At 44.4% G+C, this 19,208-nt stretch overlaps 1 protein-coding gene across 2 annotated transcripts; it reads right to left on the minus strand.

The window, feature by feature from the left end:
- Positions 1-18,946, minus strand: aftpha (aftiphilin a). 2 transcript variants are annotated; one of them, XM_071529345.1, is made up of 10 exons: positions 18,787-18,946; positions 15,170-16,890; positions 10,896-11,059; positions 10,016-10,145; positions 9,082-9,138; positions 7,107-7,229; positions 6,525-6,585; positions 4,434-4,517; positions 2,222-2,345; positions 1-226 (listed from the first exon to the last, which is right to left on the minus strand). In XM_071529345.1, the coding sequence occupies exons 2-10, from the start codon at positions 16,850-16,852 to the stop codon at positions 85-87; spliced, it is 2,568 nt and encodes an 855-aa protein (XP_071385446.1). In that variant the 5' UTR covers positions 16,853-16,890; positions 18,787-18,946; the 3' UTR covers positions 1-84. The 2 variants fall into 2 exon arrangements, with proteins under 2 accessions (XP_071385446.1, XP_071385448.1); XM_071529347.1 differs by lacking the exon at positions 4,434-4,517.
- Positions 18,947-19,208: the final 262 nt, after the last annotated feature.

Consider the following 19,208-nt stretch of genomic DNA (forward strand, 5'->3'; position numbering starts at 1 on the left):
GTAGAGGACAGGGGGCGGGGCCAGTAGAGGACCGGGGGCGGGGCCAGCAGAGGACCGGGGGCGGGGCCTCAGTCCGGCGGGGCCTCAGTCCGGCGTGGCCTGGCAGCCCAGCGGCGTCAGGGTGGCGGGGAACATCAGCACCTTGGCCTGCATGAAGGACAGGTCCGGCAGGCCGGCGATCACCTTGGCCGCCTCCTCGCTCAGGTTCTCCTCCTTCCTCGGCTTCCTGCTCCAACAGCAGAAGAAGAAGAAGACAAACAGGAAGTTAGAAATCTCACCACATCTCAAAAACACATCTATACATCTCTCCCTCTCATCTCTCTATCCATATATAAGATAAGAAAAGATGAAAGCTTAATGAACCCCATGGGGTGACTGGGTTGTTGCAGCGGCACCATAATAACACAATACAGCAAACAAAATATAGGAAATAAGAATAGAGCAAATGGGGGGTACTGAACACAACTGCAACCCTAGAACAGATTAAGTAGAAATATATGAATGAAAGATATGAAATTATATGAAATGCAGGCATGAGGCTGTCTAAAATAACAGCAGAACATAATGAGACCAACCAAAAAAATGAGTGAAAAATATGTACGACATGAAAATATATAGAGAATATGACATATATAATGAATAAAAACGTATACATATAAAGATATTTAATATAGAACAAATGAGAACATATGATGAAATGTGAAGAAAAATAAATATATGAATCTCTATTCAGCGATTCATCTAGAAAATGAAGATACAATAATGTGATGAGGTGTGTCTGTCCACACCTCCACCCCTCTCCTCTCTGTCTGTCCACACCTCCACCCCTCTCCTCTGTCTGTCCACACCTCCACCCCTCTCCTCTCCTCTCCGTCTGTCCACACCTCCACCCCTCTCCTCTCTGTCTGTCCACACCTCCACCCCTCTCCTCTCTGTCTGTCCACACCTCCACCCCTCTCCTCTCTGTCCTCTGGCTCCGCCCACCAGCTGACACTGAGCCGGTGCCTGTGGAAACAGCTCCACCTGGTGTTCACCCTCAGATCTGCAGCTCTCCCTGCTTCTAACCACCTCAATGTTAAAGGTCCCATGTTAGAGGAATTCAACTTTTCCTCTATTTATGTACAAATATCATCCAAGATGCTTAATGAAGATGTTAATATTTTATTGTGTTTCAGTGGTTAACTTGAAAGTTATTGCATTTTCAAAACTCAATCCTTTTTTTCCAGTCAGTTTCAGATCAACTCCAGGAAACGCATCACAGCTGGACTCGCTCCTGATTGGCTCCCTCACTAAAGAATGACTGAAATCATGCGCTTTCAAACAGATTTTTTCTCTGTGATGGGTGTATTGGGTGATGTTACAGAGACGAGCAGTTATACTATTAATCTGATTATTTTGTGAGGGAAAAGATTTATTTTTAAAGCTGCTGATGTGGATTCCTTGAATATCAATCAATTTAGAATGTTCATTAAACGTCATTTTATTCTGGAAGGATATATTGCAAACACAAATGATGACGTTAAAAAACATTTAGAAAGGTGGGAAAGGTTTATTGAAGCGGAAGGCTGGTAAGAAGTTTGTATTTAACTAAAAAAAAAACATTAAGTGTAGAATTTGAAAATTAGTTGTTTTTTTTTCTTTCTCCTCTAATGTTTTGTTACTTATTTAGCTTGTTAGGCCTACTGATATATGTTGTGATGATATATGGTATGTGTTTGTGTTTATTATTTTGGTTTGTTTTAGTGTGACTTAGTGTGTTAAGTTTTGATTTGTGTTTATTGTTTGTTTGTCTTCTGGTGATTTAGGTCATGTTTTTGTTAAATAAAAAAAATAAAAAAAATCAGGGTCCAGTTTGCAGCATCTGAACTGGAAAGCCTCCACTCAGCAGGTTTATCTCATTTGAATTAGAGGAGCCGCTGCTGTCGGCCAATCAGGAGCCAGGATTGTGACGACTTAGTCTTCACACTCATTCAGTTCAACTTTGAACTAAACTACATTTATCTGCAGAACATCATGAAGAACTTTAATTGAATGTATAAGAATGAAGAATTACAATTAATGACAACAGGCAAAACGTTTTGAAATCACTAATACGGTTCCTGAGGTTGGATTGTCTTTCTGCTGCAGCTTTCTAGTTTAAACAACAGGATCATCTCTAAAAAAAAAGCTCTCCTGTCTGTCTGCCTGTGACCCCGCGGCCCCCTGCCCTTTGACCTCTGACCTGGTGGAGGTGCTGGTCTTCTCCATGGTGGACATCAGGCGGGCGAAGGCGTCCGCCACTCTGCTGCCGGAGCTGCCGGGGTCCAGCTTGGCGGTCGTCAGCTCGTACAGCTCTGGATCCACACCTGGAGGGAGAGGAGAGGAACATCACAGAGGCACAGGACGTCCCGGCCGGGGGAGAAGATCCATCACACCGAGTCCCACCGAGTCAAATTGATCTTTGGTGGACAAATCAATAACGCTCACTGCCACACTGGGAGTGACTTTTGAGACGATGACATCTGAACGCCTCGGTTATACTTTGGTCTTCGATCTTTATCTGTTCTCAGACTTTGTCCCTGCTGGCTACCATGCACTCTCTCCAACTCCAATCAAATCAAACCAAAACAACGGCTCTGTGTCAATCAGGCTCCTGATTGGCTGCCTGTTACCCTGGATACAAACAAACAGTAGCATCTAAACCTCTGCAAACCTTTCCTGCTTTTTCTCCTCAGTCTGGATGGTACGGCAGTTGAAACTTAAAGAGTAACAAACCCAAATCTGTGTGAAGCCTGACATCTACATATAGGTCAAATGCTTCGGCTTTGGAATAGACTTGTGAAGATGTCTGATCTGAGACTCACTAAAAAGATATTTAATTGGGACATTTGGCATGGTCATCCCTGGGCCAGTGATTTGTCATTCATTTTCCAGAACAGGTTACTTTGTGATATTCAGGAGATTAGGAGTAAAATGTTTCTCATATATAAAGAAAAATGGTCTGTTGATATATGGTATAAACAAAAATTACGAACTTATTGTCTCATAAAGAGTAGCTACAGTGTAGAACCTTATGTGAAGTATAATTTAAACAAAAGACAAAGATCCCTATGTGCACAGTTATGTTCAGGAACATTACCATTAGCCCAGAGACCGGCAGGTTTAACGCCACTGCAGAGGAGGATAGACTTTGTTTGCTATGTGAGTTAGGTGAAATTGAGAATGAGGTTAATTTCTTGCTTTACTGTCCTGTCTACGAGGACATAAGGGATTTACTTTTTAGTAAAATGTCCTCTATTTATGTTGATTTCTTTGGGCTGGATGATTATGAAAAAATTTAGTTGTGCTTCAAGAAGGGAATCTTTTTTGTAGCAGATTTTATTTGCCAAGCTTGGGAGAGAAGGCAGAATATTTTGTTGAAGACCGAGCTGTATAATAATCTGTAATTTTGTAATGAAATGAACTGTAATGAAATGTATGACCGCTGCAACTGTAACTTTGGTGTCTTGTAAACCCATGATGGTGGGGCACTTTGTGTGCATGACACGAAAATAAAAGAAAATAATCATCATCTACTGGTAAAAAGCATGCAACGGATATTGCCATCTGCTATTGGCTGATCTTTGGTGCTTTTCACCATTAGATGTCAGGCTTTACACAGATTTGGGTCTTAGTTACTCTTCAACTTCATTCCCATGTAGAGAAATATGAAGACCAAGACAAAACGTGCACATAATTTGTGAGCTGCGACCTATTTGGCTCTGTGAAACAAATACAAAAGTCTAATTTGCCAGATCAGAACCATACCAAGTGAGCTTCAGCACCAATATGGCAGCCTGAGGAACTTATTGTACCAGCAATTGTATCTCTGCATCCCGCAGTTCAACATGCACAGGGGGGTTTCTTGAAATTTTTGGGGGCTGACAGAATGACTAATACCAGCTGCTGCTGCTCACGCCTAAAAAGATCCACCTTAAAACGCTAATTCTGTTTTTTTTCTCTTTACTGAATGTTTCACACAGTACCTGATTCTGCACACGAAATTGAATTGCAAACGTAGGGCGACACATTTCTATGACAAATGTATGTGAATTAATTTTTTTTTTTTTGTTTTCCAGCCCTTAGAAGGTGAGCCAAAAAGTCAAATTTCAGACACTGGCCATATTTCTGTCTGATAGCAGGCCAGTCTGACATATGAAGATATGGGAATTAAAGGGAATTCAAAATGCTCCAGGCACCAAAACAAAGTCACTCCTAAACACAGACCACAGTCACAATGTTTCTGATTTGATCTGGACTGTCCCACAGAAGAGGGTTACGTGGGAACCGCAGAGCCGAGAGGTTAATACTAAGATGAAGAGCAGAGGAGGTGCAACGAGGCGGAGAGGAGGAGGAGAAGAAGAGGAGAAGAAGAAGAAGAGGAGAAGAGGAGAAGCCCGTGAGCGGCTGCTGACCTGGGATGGAGGGGGCGCTGCTGGAGCCCGAGTCCTCCACAGGGCCAAAGAAATCCAGGTTTAACAGAGAGGAGCCGCCACTCGCTGCACAGCCAGCACAGTCAGCAGGCCCAGGGGGCGGCCAAGGTTAACAAACACAGAGGAGAGAGAGAGAGAAACAGAGACAGGGAGAGAGAGAAACCAACCGGAGAGACACATGCAGCCGGTCAGCGGTCAGAGAGTCGAGGCAACTAACAGAGAAATGTTAACAAAGTGTTAAGAGTTGTTTGATTTCTACAGCTTGATGGAGAAGCACCCAGCTGCAGCCTGCAGAACGGGGCGGGGCTACAGATCGGGGCGGGGCTACAGGTCGGGGCGGGGCTACAGATCGACCGCTAAACCAATGAAATCATCAACGGGCGGGATTACAGGTTCAATCTGTAGCTAACGTTAGCAGCTAGCGATCTGTAGCTAACGTTAGCAGCTAGCGATCTGTAGCTAACGTTAGCAGCTAGTGAGCCAGTAATGATAGCCTTGAAGTTAACTATACTTGTCGATGGTGCATTGTGATGATTTGAATAGTGAGTACTGTAGTGAGTGAAAAGTAATGTTGTCTCTCTCTCTCTATCTCGAAATACGAAAGGTAATAAATATATTTCACCATAAAAACATTTTATTTTAATTGCTGGTGTTATTGACTTTTCTTCCATGCAGCAGGGTGTTTGTGAATATTTGTACGGTAGGAAACTAAATTGAATAACTACCGCTAAGTAAACAAACCACTACTTCCCTCGTTTCCAACCATAGTGGATTCTCAATTTAGATTACAGGCGATCTGTAGTCCCGCCCTGTTTCCACCTCTAAACCAATGACATCATCAATGAGCGGGATTACAGGTTCGATCTGTAGCCCCGCCCCGTTCCGCGGGCTGCAGCTGGGTATACTTGGCTTGATGAGCAATGAGCCTGGATGAAGCTTTAAGTGTCAAACATCCACATGCAAACTAGCTGTTGGTTTTCATTACCGCAGGACAGATTAGCTGCAGCTAGACTGATAATATTCAAGCAGTCTGTGGGTTTAAAGGAAGAATCCCCCTCTGATCCTCTTCCACTGCTAGATCTCATCAGTCTGTGATGTTCAGATCATTCCAGGAGTTATTTTGTGATGAAGTGTTGTCATTTAAACCCATTTACCCTCAACCTGCCAGTTAGTGATTTCCTACGTTTCCCAGAATGCCTTTCAACAACCCGCAGAGAACGGGTATTGAACTTGTTGCTTTCAATCAAAGGTGGGCATATGGGCAGATAGATAGCTTAATTGTTCAGCTGTGGGTTAATGTCCACGATCACAGCCACGACTCAGACCCCAGCCTGTCTCTCTGCTGCATTGCATGCTGGTCTCTCTCCTGCTCCTGTGGGTGGAGAAACTGGTCTCTCTCCTCTTCTACGATGGATTTCTCCCTGTTATGATTGTTGAACGTCTCTTGGTGCAAAATGGCGGCTCTAGAAAGAAGCCCTCGCTCTTTGATTCTGCGGGACTGACACCAAAACCTGACGTCACCTCGTCTGCGATTGACCGGTTATCCACAGGAAGAACACAGGAATGTAACAACACAGCTTTTTTTCTAAGTGTTAAAGTGTTTTAGGGGGGTTTTTCCTTTAATGAAGAAGATATTTATGAAGCAACAAATGTCAATCTGACATCTACAAATTCAGTCAGGGAGGGAGATTACCAGCAGCCTCCAGCCAAATGCTGGGAAATATTTGTCTGTGTTTGGTAAGTTAGTCTTCTCCACAGACAACCAACCTTCATTTGGAGTCTCATTCTATTCTAAACAACTAGTTGGCTAGTAAAATAGTGAAAGTGGCTGGTGACCGTTGGACTGAACCCACTGTGGCTGGTGGGCAGCAGATGGTAAAGCTCCGGCCCTGATTAAAGCTTTTCATGAGATATGAACAAGGTTAGCAGGACGGGTTTTAGTGAGAGGAGATGAAGAGTGAGGCAGAAACAGGAAGAGAGAGAGAGAGGAGGAGGAGGACAGGGGAAACCAGACAGGTGGAGGAGGTGGAGGGGGGTGGAGGAGGTGGAGGGGGGTGGAGGGGGGGGTCCTACCATCCAGGGGGTTGGTAAGGCCACTGCTGCTCCAGTCAAACTGGACGGGTGGGAGCACCTCCTGCTGGAGAGACAGGAAGAGCCACGAGCAAACAGAGAGATAGAGGAAGAGAAGAAGAAGAGAGGGAGATAATTAATACTTACACAATATTACAATGTATCTGACTGTTTACATGATACTGACTGTTCTTGAATAATTTCTATTTTGTACTGCTTTTAAAGTTTTAAATTAACTGCTCTTAATTAGACAATGCACTTTACTCACTGTGTTTTGCACTCTGTTTTTTTGTTTAGATTACTTGTTTATTATCCATTAGTTTGTCGTGTATCAAACTCAGGGAGCTGCAACACAATTTTGTTGTACAATGACAATAAAAAGGAAACGTTTAAATCTTAAATTAGTAGATTAACAATAAAGGTAATCTGACTGTTTGACACTGCTTTGGTCTCAAGGAAAGTCTGTATTTTGTTTAGTATATTTCAGTCAAAGCAGCGATATTCTTTTGTCAATGCTCTTCTACACAGCAGTGCAGGAAACCCTGACAGAACTGAAGGTCACATGAGGAGCAGCAGGAGTCCCACCTGGACCGTGTCTGGGGGGCAGGAGCTTTTCTCTGGACCCGCTGCAGGGGCTTGTGCTATAGAAGCTATCATCTCCGCCGCAGAGATCGGCTTCACGGGCTCTTTGGTCGGTTCCAGCATCCCCTGAAAGACAGAGAGAGAGAGAGAGAGAGAGAGAGAGAGAGAGAGAGAGAGAGAGAGAGAGAGAGAGAGAGAGAGGGAGAGAGACATATCCATAGTCAACGCTTTTATAAATAAATTTGACTTGACTGAAACCAAAAAAATAAAAATTTGCATTGCATTTTAGCATTTGTTTCTGCCAGATCAAGTTTTCTTAATACGCATTTGCACATAAAAACAACAGACATGTCAAATGAAATAAGAATCAAAGCATGTTGCAGCAGACTGACATCAGTTAGAAAGCACGGGAAATTAGAACAATTGTAACATCAAACACATTCTCCCTAAAACCATAAAACCACACGTGTTTCACAAATAGGTTAAAATAAAATATCATTAAATATTCACTGCCCATTTCAATGTGTTTATGACCAGAATGTAGTGCTAGTGGTGGGCATTTATTCCTAAGAATCAACACAGCTGATATCAGTAAGTGATGAACACTCACATCAGCTGTCAGTTATAACTCTCAGACTGATATTAGGCTGCAACATTATGGATGAAATGATAATCCTGCTAGATGCTGTGATCGTGATTATTGGTCCCAGTAGCTGCGGTTACATGAGCCATATTTATTCATTCTGAAGGAAATCCTTCCGATTGAAGAGTCCCTGTGAGGATCGCATGGCGTGTGTTCACATGCTCCAATGTATGTAATCAGAGCAAAAGTCTCTGACATCCACAAGATATGGAATCCAGCTCTCTAATATGGACTTAGGTTTTTAAAAAATGGACCTGCGTCAGGCGCTTGGCACTGTTAATTCTTTACTGCTGTTCTTTTTGATGAAGCAACAGATTTATCATAACATACAGCTATTCTGGATGTGAAAATACCCCAATGCCCATTAGTCTGCCTCTTAGGCACAAGGGTAGAAAATATACAGTCAACGCTTACATACCGCATCATTACATTAGCTTTTTTGTCAGTTTAACATATTATTATGATGAATTGGAAATTACATAAATCAAATTGCTTTAGTATTGACAATTGGTTAAAAGACTTCATGGATTTATTGTCACTGGAACAGGCAGCCTCAGCCCTCTTTGAATATGACCATGGAGATGATGGACCCTGGATCTTTATAAGATCACATTTGGAAAATAGGCTATATGATTGAATTGTATTGTAAATGATCTTTTTTTGCTTGTCTGTTTTGATCTGTTTGATTTTGTATTGTACTATAGATTAGTGTTGTCTAACATTGTCCAACAGTATGTATATGTAGTATGTCAGTGTTTAGTGTCTTGTCATATATTTGAATGCAAAAACTCAAAATCAAGTCTTGAGTCTACTTGTGATTGTTACCGGCGTACACCGAAACTGGCCCAGCGGAGTCAGCACATAAAAACATCACTTAGGTCAAATGGGCGAGTGTGGGCAGAAGGAGTATGGATAGTCCAACCAAAGAAAGTGATTGGAATGAGCGTTTACATGATGAAATCTTATCCATGGAACGGATTGTAAGAGGGTTACACCACCCGTCTCAATCCAATTTCATTCTGAACGGCCGGTTTATTCTGATTGGGCCAGCTTTCTGATGACTAGTGGAATAAAAGGCTCCATGTAAACACAGCGAATGATTTAAGAAGAAAATTCTTTTACTGCACTTCTGGCATTTTATATCAATATCTTGACTATTTCCAGCTGTGGTATTGGCTCTATGGTTATTGATTGTGGTTCTAAAATCGCTATATAACATTGTGCATAATCGACTGTGGAGCACTAAAAGACACGGGGAACATATGACATATGATAATGTGTTGACTGGGTGTGGTTCGGTGATGAAGGTTTGGGCTTGGTGAGGTTCTGACTCACCAGGCTGGCTGCGTACATCGGGACGATGACCGGCTGCTTCTTCTGTCCTGTGAACAGCTGAAGGTGACAAACAGCAGGTTAGAAAGCTCAGCTCCATCACACACACTGCTGCTGTCAACTGAATGCTATGAAGTGTTTTTGAAGAGTTTGATTCCAAACGGAGATATCTACCATTTGAAAATAATGGAGGAGATAAGTTATATCGATGTTGTTGCCATAAGTCACCAGTAGAGGTCGATAAAGATCACAGATTACTTAATGCACCTTTAAATCACGGCTTAAAACACATTTCTGCAGACAGGCTTCATACAGGGTCTCTGCAGATTTCAGAGAGCCAGATTTAAGACTTTCAAAAACCTTTTTAATGCTGCCTGAACACCAATTTAAAAACCAAAACACAGAAACAAAGGTGGTAAAAGCAGCCCGTTTCTGACTGAACATCACTAATGAAAGATCACACATGAAATATAAATGGACAGAATAAGAAAAAGGTTAAGGGACATGAAGTCTGACTGTGTTTCGTAAAGCAGATTGGATGCAGACTGTACGACTGACGCTGTTCTGGATTCATCTGAGAGAGCACATGCAGCACAAAGAAACCTGTCATTACACGGGGAAAAAATATAAGAACTCCAATTACTGTGTTTAAGACACTGTAATACTTTTTCAGGCCTTAAATTTAAGACTTTCAGACTTTTTAAGGAACCAGCAGGTTTATGATCTGATTTAACCCATTTTATTCTCATTGTATTTGCCCAATTTTATTCTTGTTTATACACATGTATGACATTTATACAGTCCGGTTATAGCTATAATTGTTTTATTATCTGTAAGCACTTCTTAACCATTGACCAAAAGTGCTATAAAAGGTAAAATTGTTTAGGTGTGGGTGTGTTGTTGTGAAAAGAGGAGGAAGGGTTTCACAGGGACTCACGATGTTTCTGATGTCGATGCCCAGGGAGCAGAGCAGGGTCTTGTTGCAGTGGGATCCGCCCCACTGGTGTCTGAGGCCGAACGCCTCGTGGATGTCCTGCAGCTGCCGCCACACGCCGCCCCGCACCACCCTGCACCGCCCGGGACGCACAGTCGGGTCAGGGAAAAACTTTATTATCTCACAGACACTTGTTGTGCAGTCAGGCTCGATCTGACCAGCAGCCAAAAACCCAAAGTATCAATTTTTATAATAATATGAAACAGAGAAAAGCAGCAAATCTTAACATTTGTGAAGATGTAACCAGCAAATGTTTGGTATTTTTCAATTACTAAATCAATTAAAAAAGAAAGGTCCAAGGCACTCTTCTGGCAAAAAGTTTAAAAGCCTTTATTCAGATGGCTATTTCATGGTGAAATTCTTAAAAACATAGACAAAGCTTGTGCATGTTAAAATAGAACTGGGTTACAACCCAGTAATTCAATTAATCGATTATCAAAATTACAATTGATTAATTTTCTGTCGATCGACTAATCGTTTCAGCAATGATTCCATGTTATTCATGTGGCTCATCACAGCCAGATTTAATCAATTCCCAAAACTGACAACCAGAAAACCAGGACTCAGATTTAGGAAGTCATAAAGACAGACACAGGAAAATAAAAACTCTCCAAAAATATAATCTTCTTAAGGGTTTTAAGAGTAACGGTCATCTTCATAGTTTCATTTTAACATTTTTGGGGTTTGAAGAAAGATGCCTGAAGTCACTTGCGGTAACAGACTCCACTAAACAGTTAGGAGGTTTTTCTGTGACTTGTATATCTTGTGTATCAAGTGACCTGCGAGGCGGTGTGGGAGGGCGAAGGCGGCGGCGCTGACTCACCCGTTGCGTGGCGACCCGCTCCCCTCCTCCCGCCCCGGCTGCGGCTGGCCGTCCGGAGGCTCCAGCAGGGTCTTCAGGGACGTCACCTCCTCCCCCACCGGGGCGACGGGCGTCTGGGGGAAGCTGCTCTGGAACAGCCGCTCCAGACGGCCGGACAGAGACGCCTGCAGCACAACACACAGCCAGGCTTACACAAAAAAAACACATCTTGTTTCACAGCCACGTTTCTGAAATTTAACCTGGTTTATTTTTTTGCAGCCTGAGGGAACGGCTTGGTGTCCGGGAAACCCAAGTGTGTGATTGTGTGTTTGACAAATGTTCACTTTAGCCCTTTTACACATGCAGCTTCACCCAGAAACTTTCTAGGGAAATTGCTGTGTCAGGGTCATGTGTGAACGGGAGCCTACACAGGGTTCCTACACATTTTCCATTTCAAAATTCCACACTTTTCCAGACTCAAAATTCCAGACTTCTCGGTAGATTTTTCAGACCATATTTGACATCTGAGTACAAATAGCTAGATGTTTATTATGTAAATAAATGTTTTTAAAATCCAACTGTTAACATGTATGCTACAATCTGACTATGTATGCTATTATGTTGCCAAATAATTGCCAGAAGATTGTAGCTAGGTACTGTAGCTTGTACAAATCAATTAAAAACCAAACCCGCTCTCTCACACAGTGGTAAACATTTTGGCTGCACTGGCTGCCTGCTCCAAACACCATGAAAAACACTCTGCTTGTATGATCAGTTTATTTTTAGAAATTCTGAATTTTATATTTTAGAAAACATAATAGGGGCAATAGTCTGGAAACACAAATATTTTTCTATACTCTCTTTTCTTTTTTCCATACTTATCCAGACCTGGAAATTACTAAAATCAAATTCCATACTTTTCCATACTGCGTAGGAACCCTGGTCAAAGATGATCCGGCCCCTCGATATCTAGTGAAATTCCCATGAATCTTCCTTTGTGACACCAGTGCGAACAAAACCTGTCAGATTCCCGGGTCGAGCGCACAAAAGGTTATGGCGGTCTGATGTAATACGATTTCACACAGAGTGAGCGAACCAATCACAGGAGACTCTGGGCGGTGTATTTCACTCTGTGACCCGCTCACTGCAGCGTTTGTTTGAGGCCCGCCCATCTATGTTTAAATTAATTTTGTTATTACAATCAAATGAGCCAAAAGTTATTTGTAAATTAGGTGCCTTTTTTGAAGAATGTCCTTCCTTTGTTTAAGTAACAGTTGTTGTACTTCAGCCATGCCGTGTGCTATCGTTTTGTTATTATTGTATGTTCTGTTTGTGCTCCATACCATGTGATCATGGTCTTGAGTCACATAAATAAATGAAATGAAATGAATAAATGAAAAAAACGGCAAAATGAGAGAATGTTTTGTTTTAAAAAATGTCTGGAAAACTGACTCAGACTTGGAGCTGAGGAGCTGCTAGCTGTCCAAATGGAACATCAGATTAATATGAAACATTGATAAACAGCAGGAGAAACACAGCAGCTCCTTATCTGCCATTTTTCGAAATAAATAGCAAGTGAGATCTTCTGTCTCAAACTTTAAACACAACATCTGGCCTCGCCTCACCTGTCAGGGCCGTCCTGCCATGTGTGAACGCTTTCTACACGGAAATCTACAGACAGAAGCTAACAGCATGAACAGGGGAAACCACTAGAGCTGCTGGAGAAGTTAACACAGCGATGTGACTGTTGTGTGTTTGAAAGGGGCTTTAGCTGCTGCTCTCTGTTGTTTTTTAACCTTTATCTACCCAGGAAAGGTTTGCTGAGCTCCAGTCTCTTTTCCAGCGTCACCCTGCTTCACATTAATAGCTGGAAGCTGCCCCAGTACAACCTCAGTCTAATGCTGCTGGTCTCTGAGCAGCTTCACTGGAACCACTGGAGGTCCACTGCCTTGCTCAAGGGCACCGTGTTAGTTCATTTCCCAGTTGGGATTTCAACCGGTGACGGCTGAAAGATATTGACAAAAAATCTAATTGCGATTATTTGACAGAATATTGCAATGGCAACAGGTTTTTCTTGTCATAAATGTTTTAGAACTTTATAATTGTTTAAAGAAATGTGATTAGTATGATGAAAGTTTTTGAACCAATATTGTACTTTATTTATGGACCAAAGATTACCTGCAGCTCTAAAACACTTTGTTCAGAAATCCATTTTGGACGCTCCTCTCTCTCTTAAGCAAATCATTGCAGCCTCTGTGATTTGGAAATTGCAGAAGTTCATGGTGCAATTTCGATTTTTTTTTTCGATTAGTTGTTCAGCTCTAGTACAAACTGAGTCTAATACTGCTGGTCTCTGAGCAGCTGTACTGGAACCACTGGGCTGGGCTGAACTGCCTTGCTCAAGAGCACCTGACAGCAGCTGAGTGAGGAGGAGAGCTTTTGTTCGTTCATTTCCCCACTCGGTATTAGGGCTGAACGATTTTGAAAAAATATCTAATTGCGATTATTTTGACTGATATTGCAATTGCGATATGATTTGCGATATTAGAGGGAATGACAATTTTTACAGCATTATTCTCATTTTCATTGAAAAACGTATTAAAATGATTATCGTGTGATTTTTGCAGGGATCTGTACCAAACAAAGATGTTTTCTTAAGTCTGTAGAATATGATGTGTAGGCCAGGACATCGTGAGCCTCTGCAGCACCACAATATTTCATTTAAAATGGTATTTTGACACATTTCACCTTTAACAAATATTGCGTCTCCTGCGATTTGAAAATTGCAGTAAGCCATATTGAGATTACGATAAAAGTTTGATTCATTGTTCAGCCCTACTTGGTATTTGAACCGGTGGCTCTCCGGTCACAAGCCTGCTTCTCTGCCCCGTTTCCTCCTGGCCTCCGTGTCTAACCGGTCTGCCGGGCAGCGGGCCAGCGGTGTGGTACAACAGGAAACCCCCCGGCATTACTGACACAGTTCTGAACAAAGGCAACACTTCCACTGAGCCTCGGCGGTCGTGTTCCAGCGGTTACGGGCGGATTTCTCTCTTAATCTTAGCGGCATGTACTCGAGCGCCGAATACCGGACCGGGTCACATTCCTGAGGCGATTTCTCTACGCTCAGAGAGGAAACGTCACTGTGTGTGCGTCACGTTTCCTCCACTTCTACAACAGCAACGTCCTCCTCTACATTCCACAGGCCCACTCCCATGTCACAGATCATTTCATGTCGGACGAGTGTTTTTTTTTTTTTTTACTTGTTTTCCTGCAGCTGAAGTAAGCTAGACTTCCTTAAACAGGCTGATCTAGGAAGGAAGGACTTGGTCTATTATTTCACCTCATCAAAGCCTGGCCATTATGAGTAATAGGTTGGTAAATATTTAATACAAACAGTGGAAGTTGCTGTGGGGGTTCCTCCTCAGGAGTGACACAGCTAAATATTAACAAACATGACTTGTACTTGGATTTAAATCTGATATTTCTGAATGCACTTTCTCTTTTGCCCATGGGTTGTGAAGGCAGATCTTACTGTTCTAAATACGTTTTTATCTTGTTGTACTCTCACTACCACACACACACACACACACACACACACAGTGTTTGTGTGTGTGGACTGTCACGGTGTGCAGAGGGCATTTTAACTGTCAGTGACGAGTGTGACCCGTTAAGGTCGGTGTGAAACAAATTTAATTTTGGCACAATCAAGTCTACTTTGTCCTTGAAAGAAACTGACTTCATTATTCCTGTCTCTGAGCTGTTTAATACATGCTAAAATGATAATATTGATGATTATTTTGCTGATATTCTGATCACAATTATTAATCACGATTATTAAACTATTTTACTTTACTTTTTGGATCTTGTGTCAACATCTCGACTACAGCAGGAATTTGAAATTAATTAAAAGTGTTATTTTTTCAATTGCCAATGTTGATGATTATTAATTGTAGAAACCAAAATAATTTTTAACCCCGACTTTAAACTTATATTTATTCATGGGCCTTTCGCTGGGTCTGATTTTTCTTCTATGTTCCGTCACTCTCATTTCCCCAACATCTTCATTTTGCTGTTGGTGCTTCATGCTCTGCCTCCTTTGTTTTCTCAGCATCTTATTTTATAAAGCACTTTGGTACAAACTGGTTTTGTCTTTTGTGCGCTACATAAATAAAGTTGAGTTGACTAAAACCTTGATGTAGGATCATACATGATTTAACTGTGCAGCTCAGTAGGTTCCCAGACTGCTAAGTGATTCTGGACCGGTAAATTTCTCCAGGTTTCCCCGCAGAACTTACCGAGTGCCTGTCCGTCCTGCTGGTTTGGTCGCTGAAGGCAGGAGGTTCGGTTTCCTGCCACTCTTCCTCCTCCTCCTCCTCCTCCTGCTCCTCCTCTCTGCTCGCCGGGGGAGGAACGGCGCTCTGCTCCTCGCTGAACGCCGCCCAGGACTCCCCCTCCTCCTGCTGCTGGTCAGGCTGGTCGAAGGCGCTCCACCCTGCGTCCGCCTCGCCGTCTGCAGCCACCGCGGCCGAGCTGAAGTTCCCAAAACTGTCGCTGACGGGGAAGTCTGCGAACTCGCCTCCGTCCGCCCCCTCCGTTCCACCGGTGTGGAACTTGGGAGTGTCGAAATCGCCGAAGTCGTCCTCGTCCTCGGCGGCGGCGGCTTCCCGCGCCGGGGCGGAGCCGCTCGACCCGCTCCGCTCCTGCTGGACGTCCAGCTGGTCGAAGTCGGCGAAGCCCTGGCCGCCGAACGAGCCGGCGTCTCCGAAGTCCCCGAAGTCCTCGTCGTCGTCGTCGTCTTCTGCCAGCTGGCTGTGGTCGGCGGGCGTGGCGGTGTCCTCCCGCAGGGGCGGGGAGGGGGCCGAGCCCGTGGTGCTCATGTCGCCGTACTCCTCCAGAGCGTCTGTCGACAGCGGCCGGCCGAAGGACGTCTCCGTCTCCGTCTCTGTCTCCGTCTCGTTTCCGGAGCCCTTGCCCGCCTCGCCGTCCGCGGTCGTCTCAGGCGAGAGGTCGTTTTCGCCGCAGCCCGCCGCGTCTTCGGAGCCGTCCCCGTCGACCTCGCCCACCCCGTTCAGGGCGAGGGGCTTCTTAGTGCAAACCGCCTCGGGGGCGGAGCGCTCGTGCGCAAAGGCTATGTCCCTTTGTTCAAAGTCAGCGTCTGTGTTAGAGCCTCGGTCCCCGTCGCCCGAGCCGCCCGGAGCCTCGGCCGAGACAGATATGGAATCAGAGCCGGACGCGTCGGGTCCGGTTCTGTTTGTGTCCCTGACATCGTCCTCTAAAGTCATTCCCTGTTCTATATTACAGTGCTCTTGGCAGGCGCCCTCCGCCAGCCAGCTACCCCCATCGGGATTGTCCAAGTCCTCGTTTGCCGTCTGGCTGAGGTGTCCTTCAGCATTGGAAAAAGCAGCAAAGTCTGCAAAATCGTCCTCTGGGCCGCCGGCGGGGACGCTGCCCGTGTCCTCAGTGGAGGTTCCTTTTTTATGAGAGTGGACAGAATTCTGCAAGGAAGGGCTTCCCTGAACTTCAAACGTCGCAAACCCGTTTGTTAGCACCTCTGTGCCTCCGCCGTTGCAATCAACAGGCTCGCTGCCAGCTTGGCCGCTCCCTGAGAAATCCAGGGAGTTGGAGAGAACCTTTTTTGTCTCGCTGACAGTTCTTTCTGAGGGCCCGCCGCCCTGCCGGCCTCCTGGCACGACGCCGTTGGCCTTGGAGAGCTCGTCGGAGGAACTGTGCGTCCCGTTAGCGGAGCTGAGGCCGGAGACTCCCACCACCCCTCTGTTGTTCATGAGTTCAGGTGGGGAGGTGGCGGCCAAGGCCTGGGCCTGGTTGAAAGTGGTGGGGGTGTCGAACTCGGTGAAGCTGATGCTGTTGGGGACGCCAGAGAAGCCGCCGAAGTCTCCGAACTCGTCGTCCTCTTCCTCGGCGCCGTCCTCCATCGGGGGCGGAGAGGAGGAGTACATGCGGATCACGTCTGGCTCCATGGTTCTCTGGCAAACTCAACAAATCCTCCTGGCTACACCTGGGAGAGCGAGAAAGGCGTCATTAGAAAGGAATCATCTGTGACGATATTGTCTGTTGAGATGCTATTAAAAATACATGTGTTTATATTGTAGTGGTATGACACCCGGAGAGCGAAGTCCTATTCTCGCCTGCTAACAAGAGCAGAATGAGGGCAGCTCTCCAAGGTGCTCCAGGACCTATTAGCTTGATGTGTGGCTAAAGCCGCACCATAAATTGAATTACTAAAGCACTCCGGACTAAAAAGAGGACAGATTGGTTTCAAATTGACAGTAATTAAGTGGTAATGGGAAACCGGCACTGTGACATATAAAGTTAAGGCAAAGCTGGAACAAATCATGTAAGTGGAAAGGTAAGAGAAGCATGAGTGAAGTCAATATGCTTTTTCTGACCCAACAAGTTCTACTTATGAACTGTGAGTTTATGTGATGTTTACACTAACCCAAAGAATAACCTGAGGGCAACATGCAGCAGATTAGCACTGTCTACTGTGCTAATCAATGAATGTTGCCTTTTTTCTGTCTTTACAACCACTTATTTATTCTCAGCTGAAGTCACGTCAGTTTTCCTTGTCTACTGACCTCTTAGGTAGCCCAGTTCTGTTTTTGATCACTTATAACATACATTTTTAAGTTTCTTCTTCTGTAAGGTTACTGGATGTGCTCCACAAGCCTTATTTAGTGTGTGTGTTTGTAGAGAGCCCTATCTCTACACAAAACCAACACCACCGGCGTCCTTACCACCCAGACCTCTAAGGGGAAACCCAGTTTGCATTCCCAGCCTCCACTCGGAGCAGCCGGTGTCAAGAAAAGTCTTGTTTGCTTTGTTGTCCATATCTCACAGCAGATCTAGGAGCAGATCTAGGAGCAGGTAGTTCATACCCAAGGGACGCTGACTGGGCTACACACAAATAACTCCAATGTTACAATGTAGAATCAAGCAAATATTTCTGAAAATAACAGTGTCCCTACTTTGGTGAATTCACTTAACTTCAGGAATGCTGGGTCGTGTAATCAGAATATCTTGAGCTAGTATAAGACACAATAAAACTGTCTGTGCAGCGAGAGCAGCTGGTGTGTGTACAACATAATGTTCTTGTCCAAGTAGGCAGTTAGCACACATTATCTGTTAGCTATCAACAAGAGCTGTCAGCCCAGCAGCTTCACTGAGCAGAGAGACAGAGACGAGGTTAGGCTCTTCTGACAGCTGTTTACTGAGCAAACTACAGGCTCGACTGTGCTGGTTCAAACAAATTATCGAGTTAGCCCAAGTTTCACAGTATTTCGTTACTTGTCTGACGTTAACGTTAATGGAGTGAAACTGAAAAGCTAACATGCTAAACGGCTAGCAGACTGGCTAGTTAGCTGGCTCACCAGAAATCTGACAGCTGACTAAGACGTGAATGTGGAATAGACGGCAAATCAGTTACAATGAACCTGGCATGAAAGTAACAGCTAGCATTAGCTAGCAGCCAGCTAACGAAACTATAAGGCCAAAACACTTTGGATCCCTCGACTCGCTGAGATGGGGTGGTAACGCTGGCTAACGTTAGCTTGATTAGCCCATCTGGAAAACCTAGTGGCAAGCTAGATTGATTGTTATTACCAGGCTAATTAGTTTGTTGCCATTTCGCCGGGTTGGTTACATGATTCCCCAACAGTAATACGTCATCGAATCAAATATATAGGCTACCAAGGCAAAAACATAAGATACAAGAAAGTGAGAAGTCAACTACCCTACTTAGCTAACTACGCAGCTAGCTAACGCTAACGTCAACAACAGGCATATCCCCTTGTCTTCCTAACGTTTAGCTAGCAAGCTAGCGTTAGCTCATCCTCTGCATCCGGGTTGGTTGACAGCAGGTAGCTTAGTTACGAAAAGAAACAGTTGAACTAACCGTGGGATCCTGGCCGTTAATTTCCATGACTCAGTTAAAGCAGGTACCGTCCATATGGGTTAAGTGGAAGCCGACAGCAGAGGGAAGCGGCTGGTGCTGAAGCCAAACTAAGGTTGAGTCAGACCAGACAGCCGGGTGCTGCTCCTACTCACCTCCCTGCCTCACATCACCCAGCATGCATTGCAGGGAGAGCGGTGCTGTGGCAGGTCTGTAGTGTGTTCAGTTCAGAGACTCCCAAACTTTCCCATGTCAAACACATACTATACATCAGACCGCAGAGCCTCATTCAAAACGGGTTTGTCCCAAGGAATCTCATCTGAGAAGATTTTTGTCCATAGTTATGATTTAGTTAAGACCTGCAGAGCCTTCTCTGCAGGTCTGCAGGATGATCACCACATGAGGAGAGAGAGACCCAGGGTGAA

This window comes from Centroberyx affinis, unplaced genomic scaffold, assembly GCF_046629955.1.
Source record: "Centroberyx affinis isolate AG114_WGS23_722 - 3 ecotype Tasmania unplaced genomic scaffold, CSIRO-AGI_Caff_v1 ptg001779l_1, whole genome shotgun sequence".
Lineage (NCBI taxonomy): Eukaryota > Metazoa > Chordata > Actinopteri > Beryciformes > Berycidae > Centroberyx > Centroberyx affinis.

Excerpts from the sequence above, each read along its gene's own strand:
- aftpha (XM_071529345.1), bottom strand. The coding sequence starts at position 16,852 with ATGGAGCCAGACGTGATCCGCATGTACTCCTCCTCTCCGCCCCCGATG. Across the intron at positions 11,060-15,169 it reads GCAGGACGGACAGGCACTCG|GCGTCTCTGTCCGGCCGTCT; the intron begins GTAAGTTCTGCG and ends GTTGTGCTGCAG. Across the intron at positions 227-2,221 it reads AAGACCAGCACCTCCACCAG|GAAGCCGAGGAAGGAGGAGA; the intron begins GTCAGAGGTCAA and ends CTGTTGGAGCAG.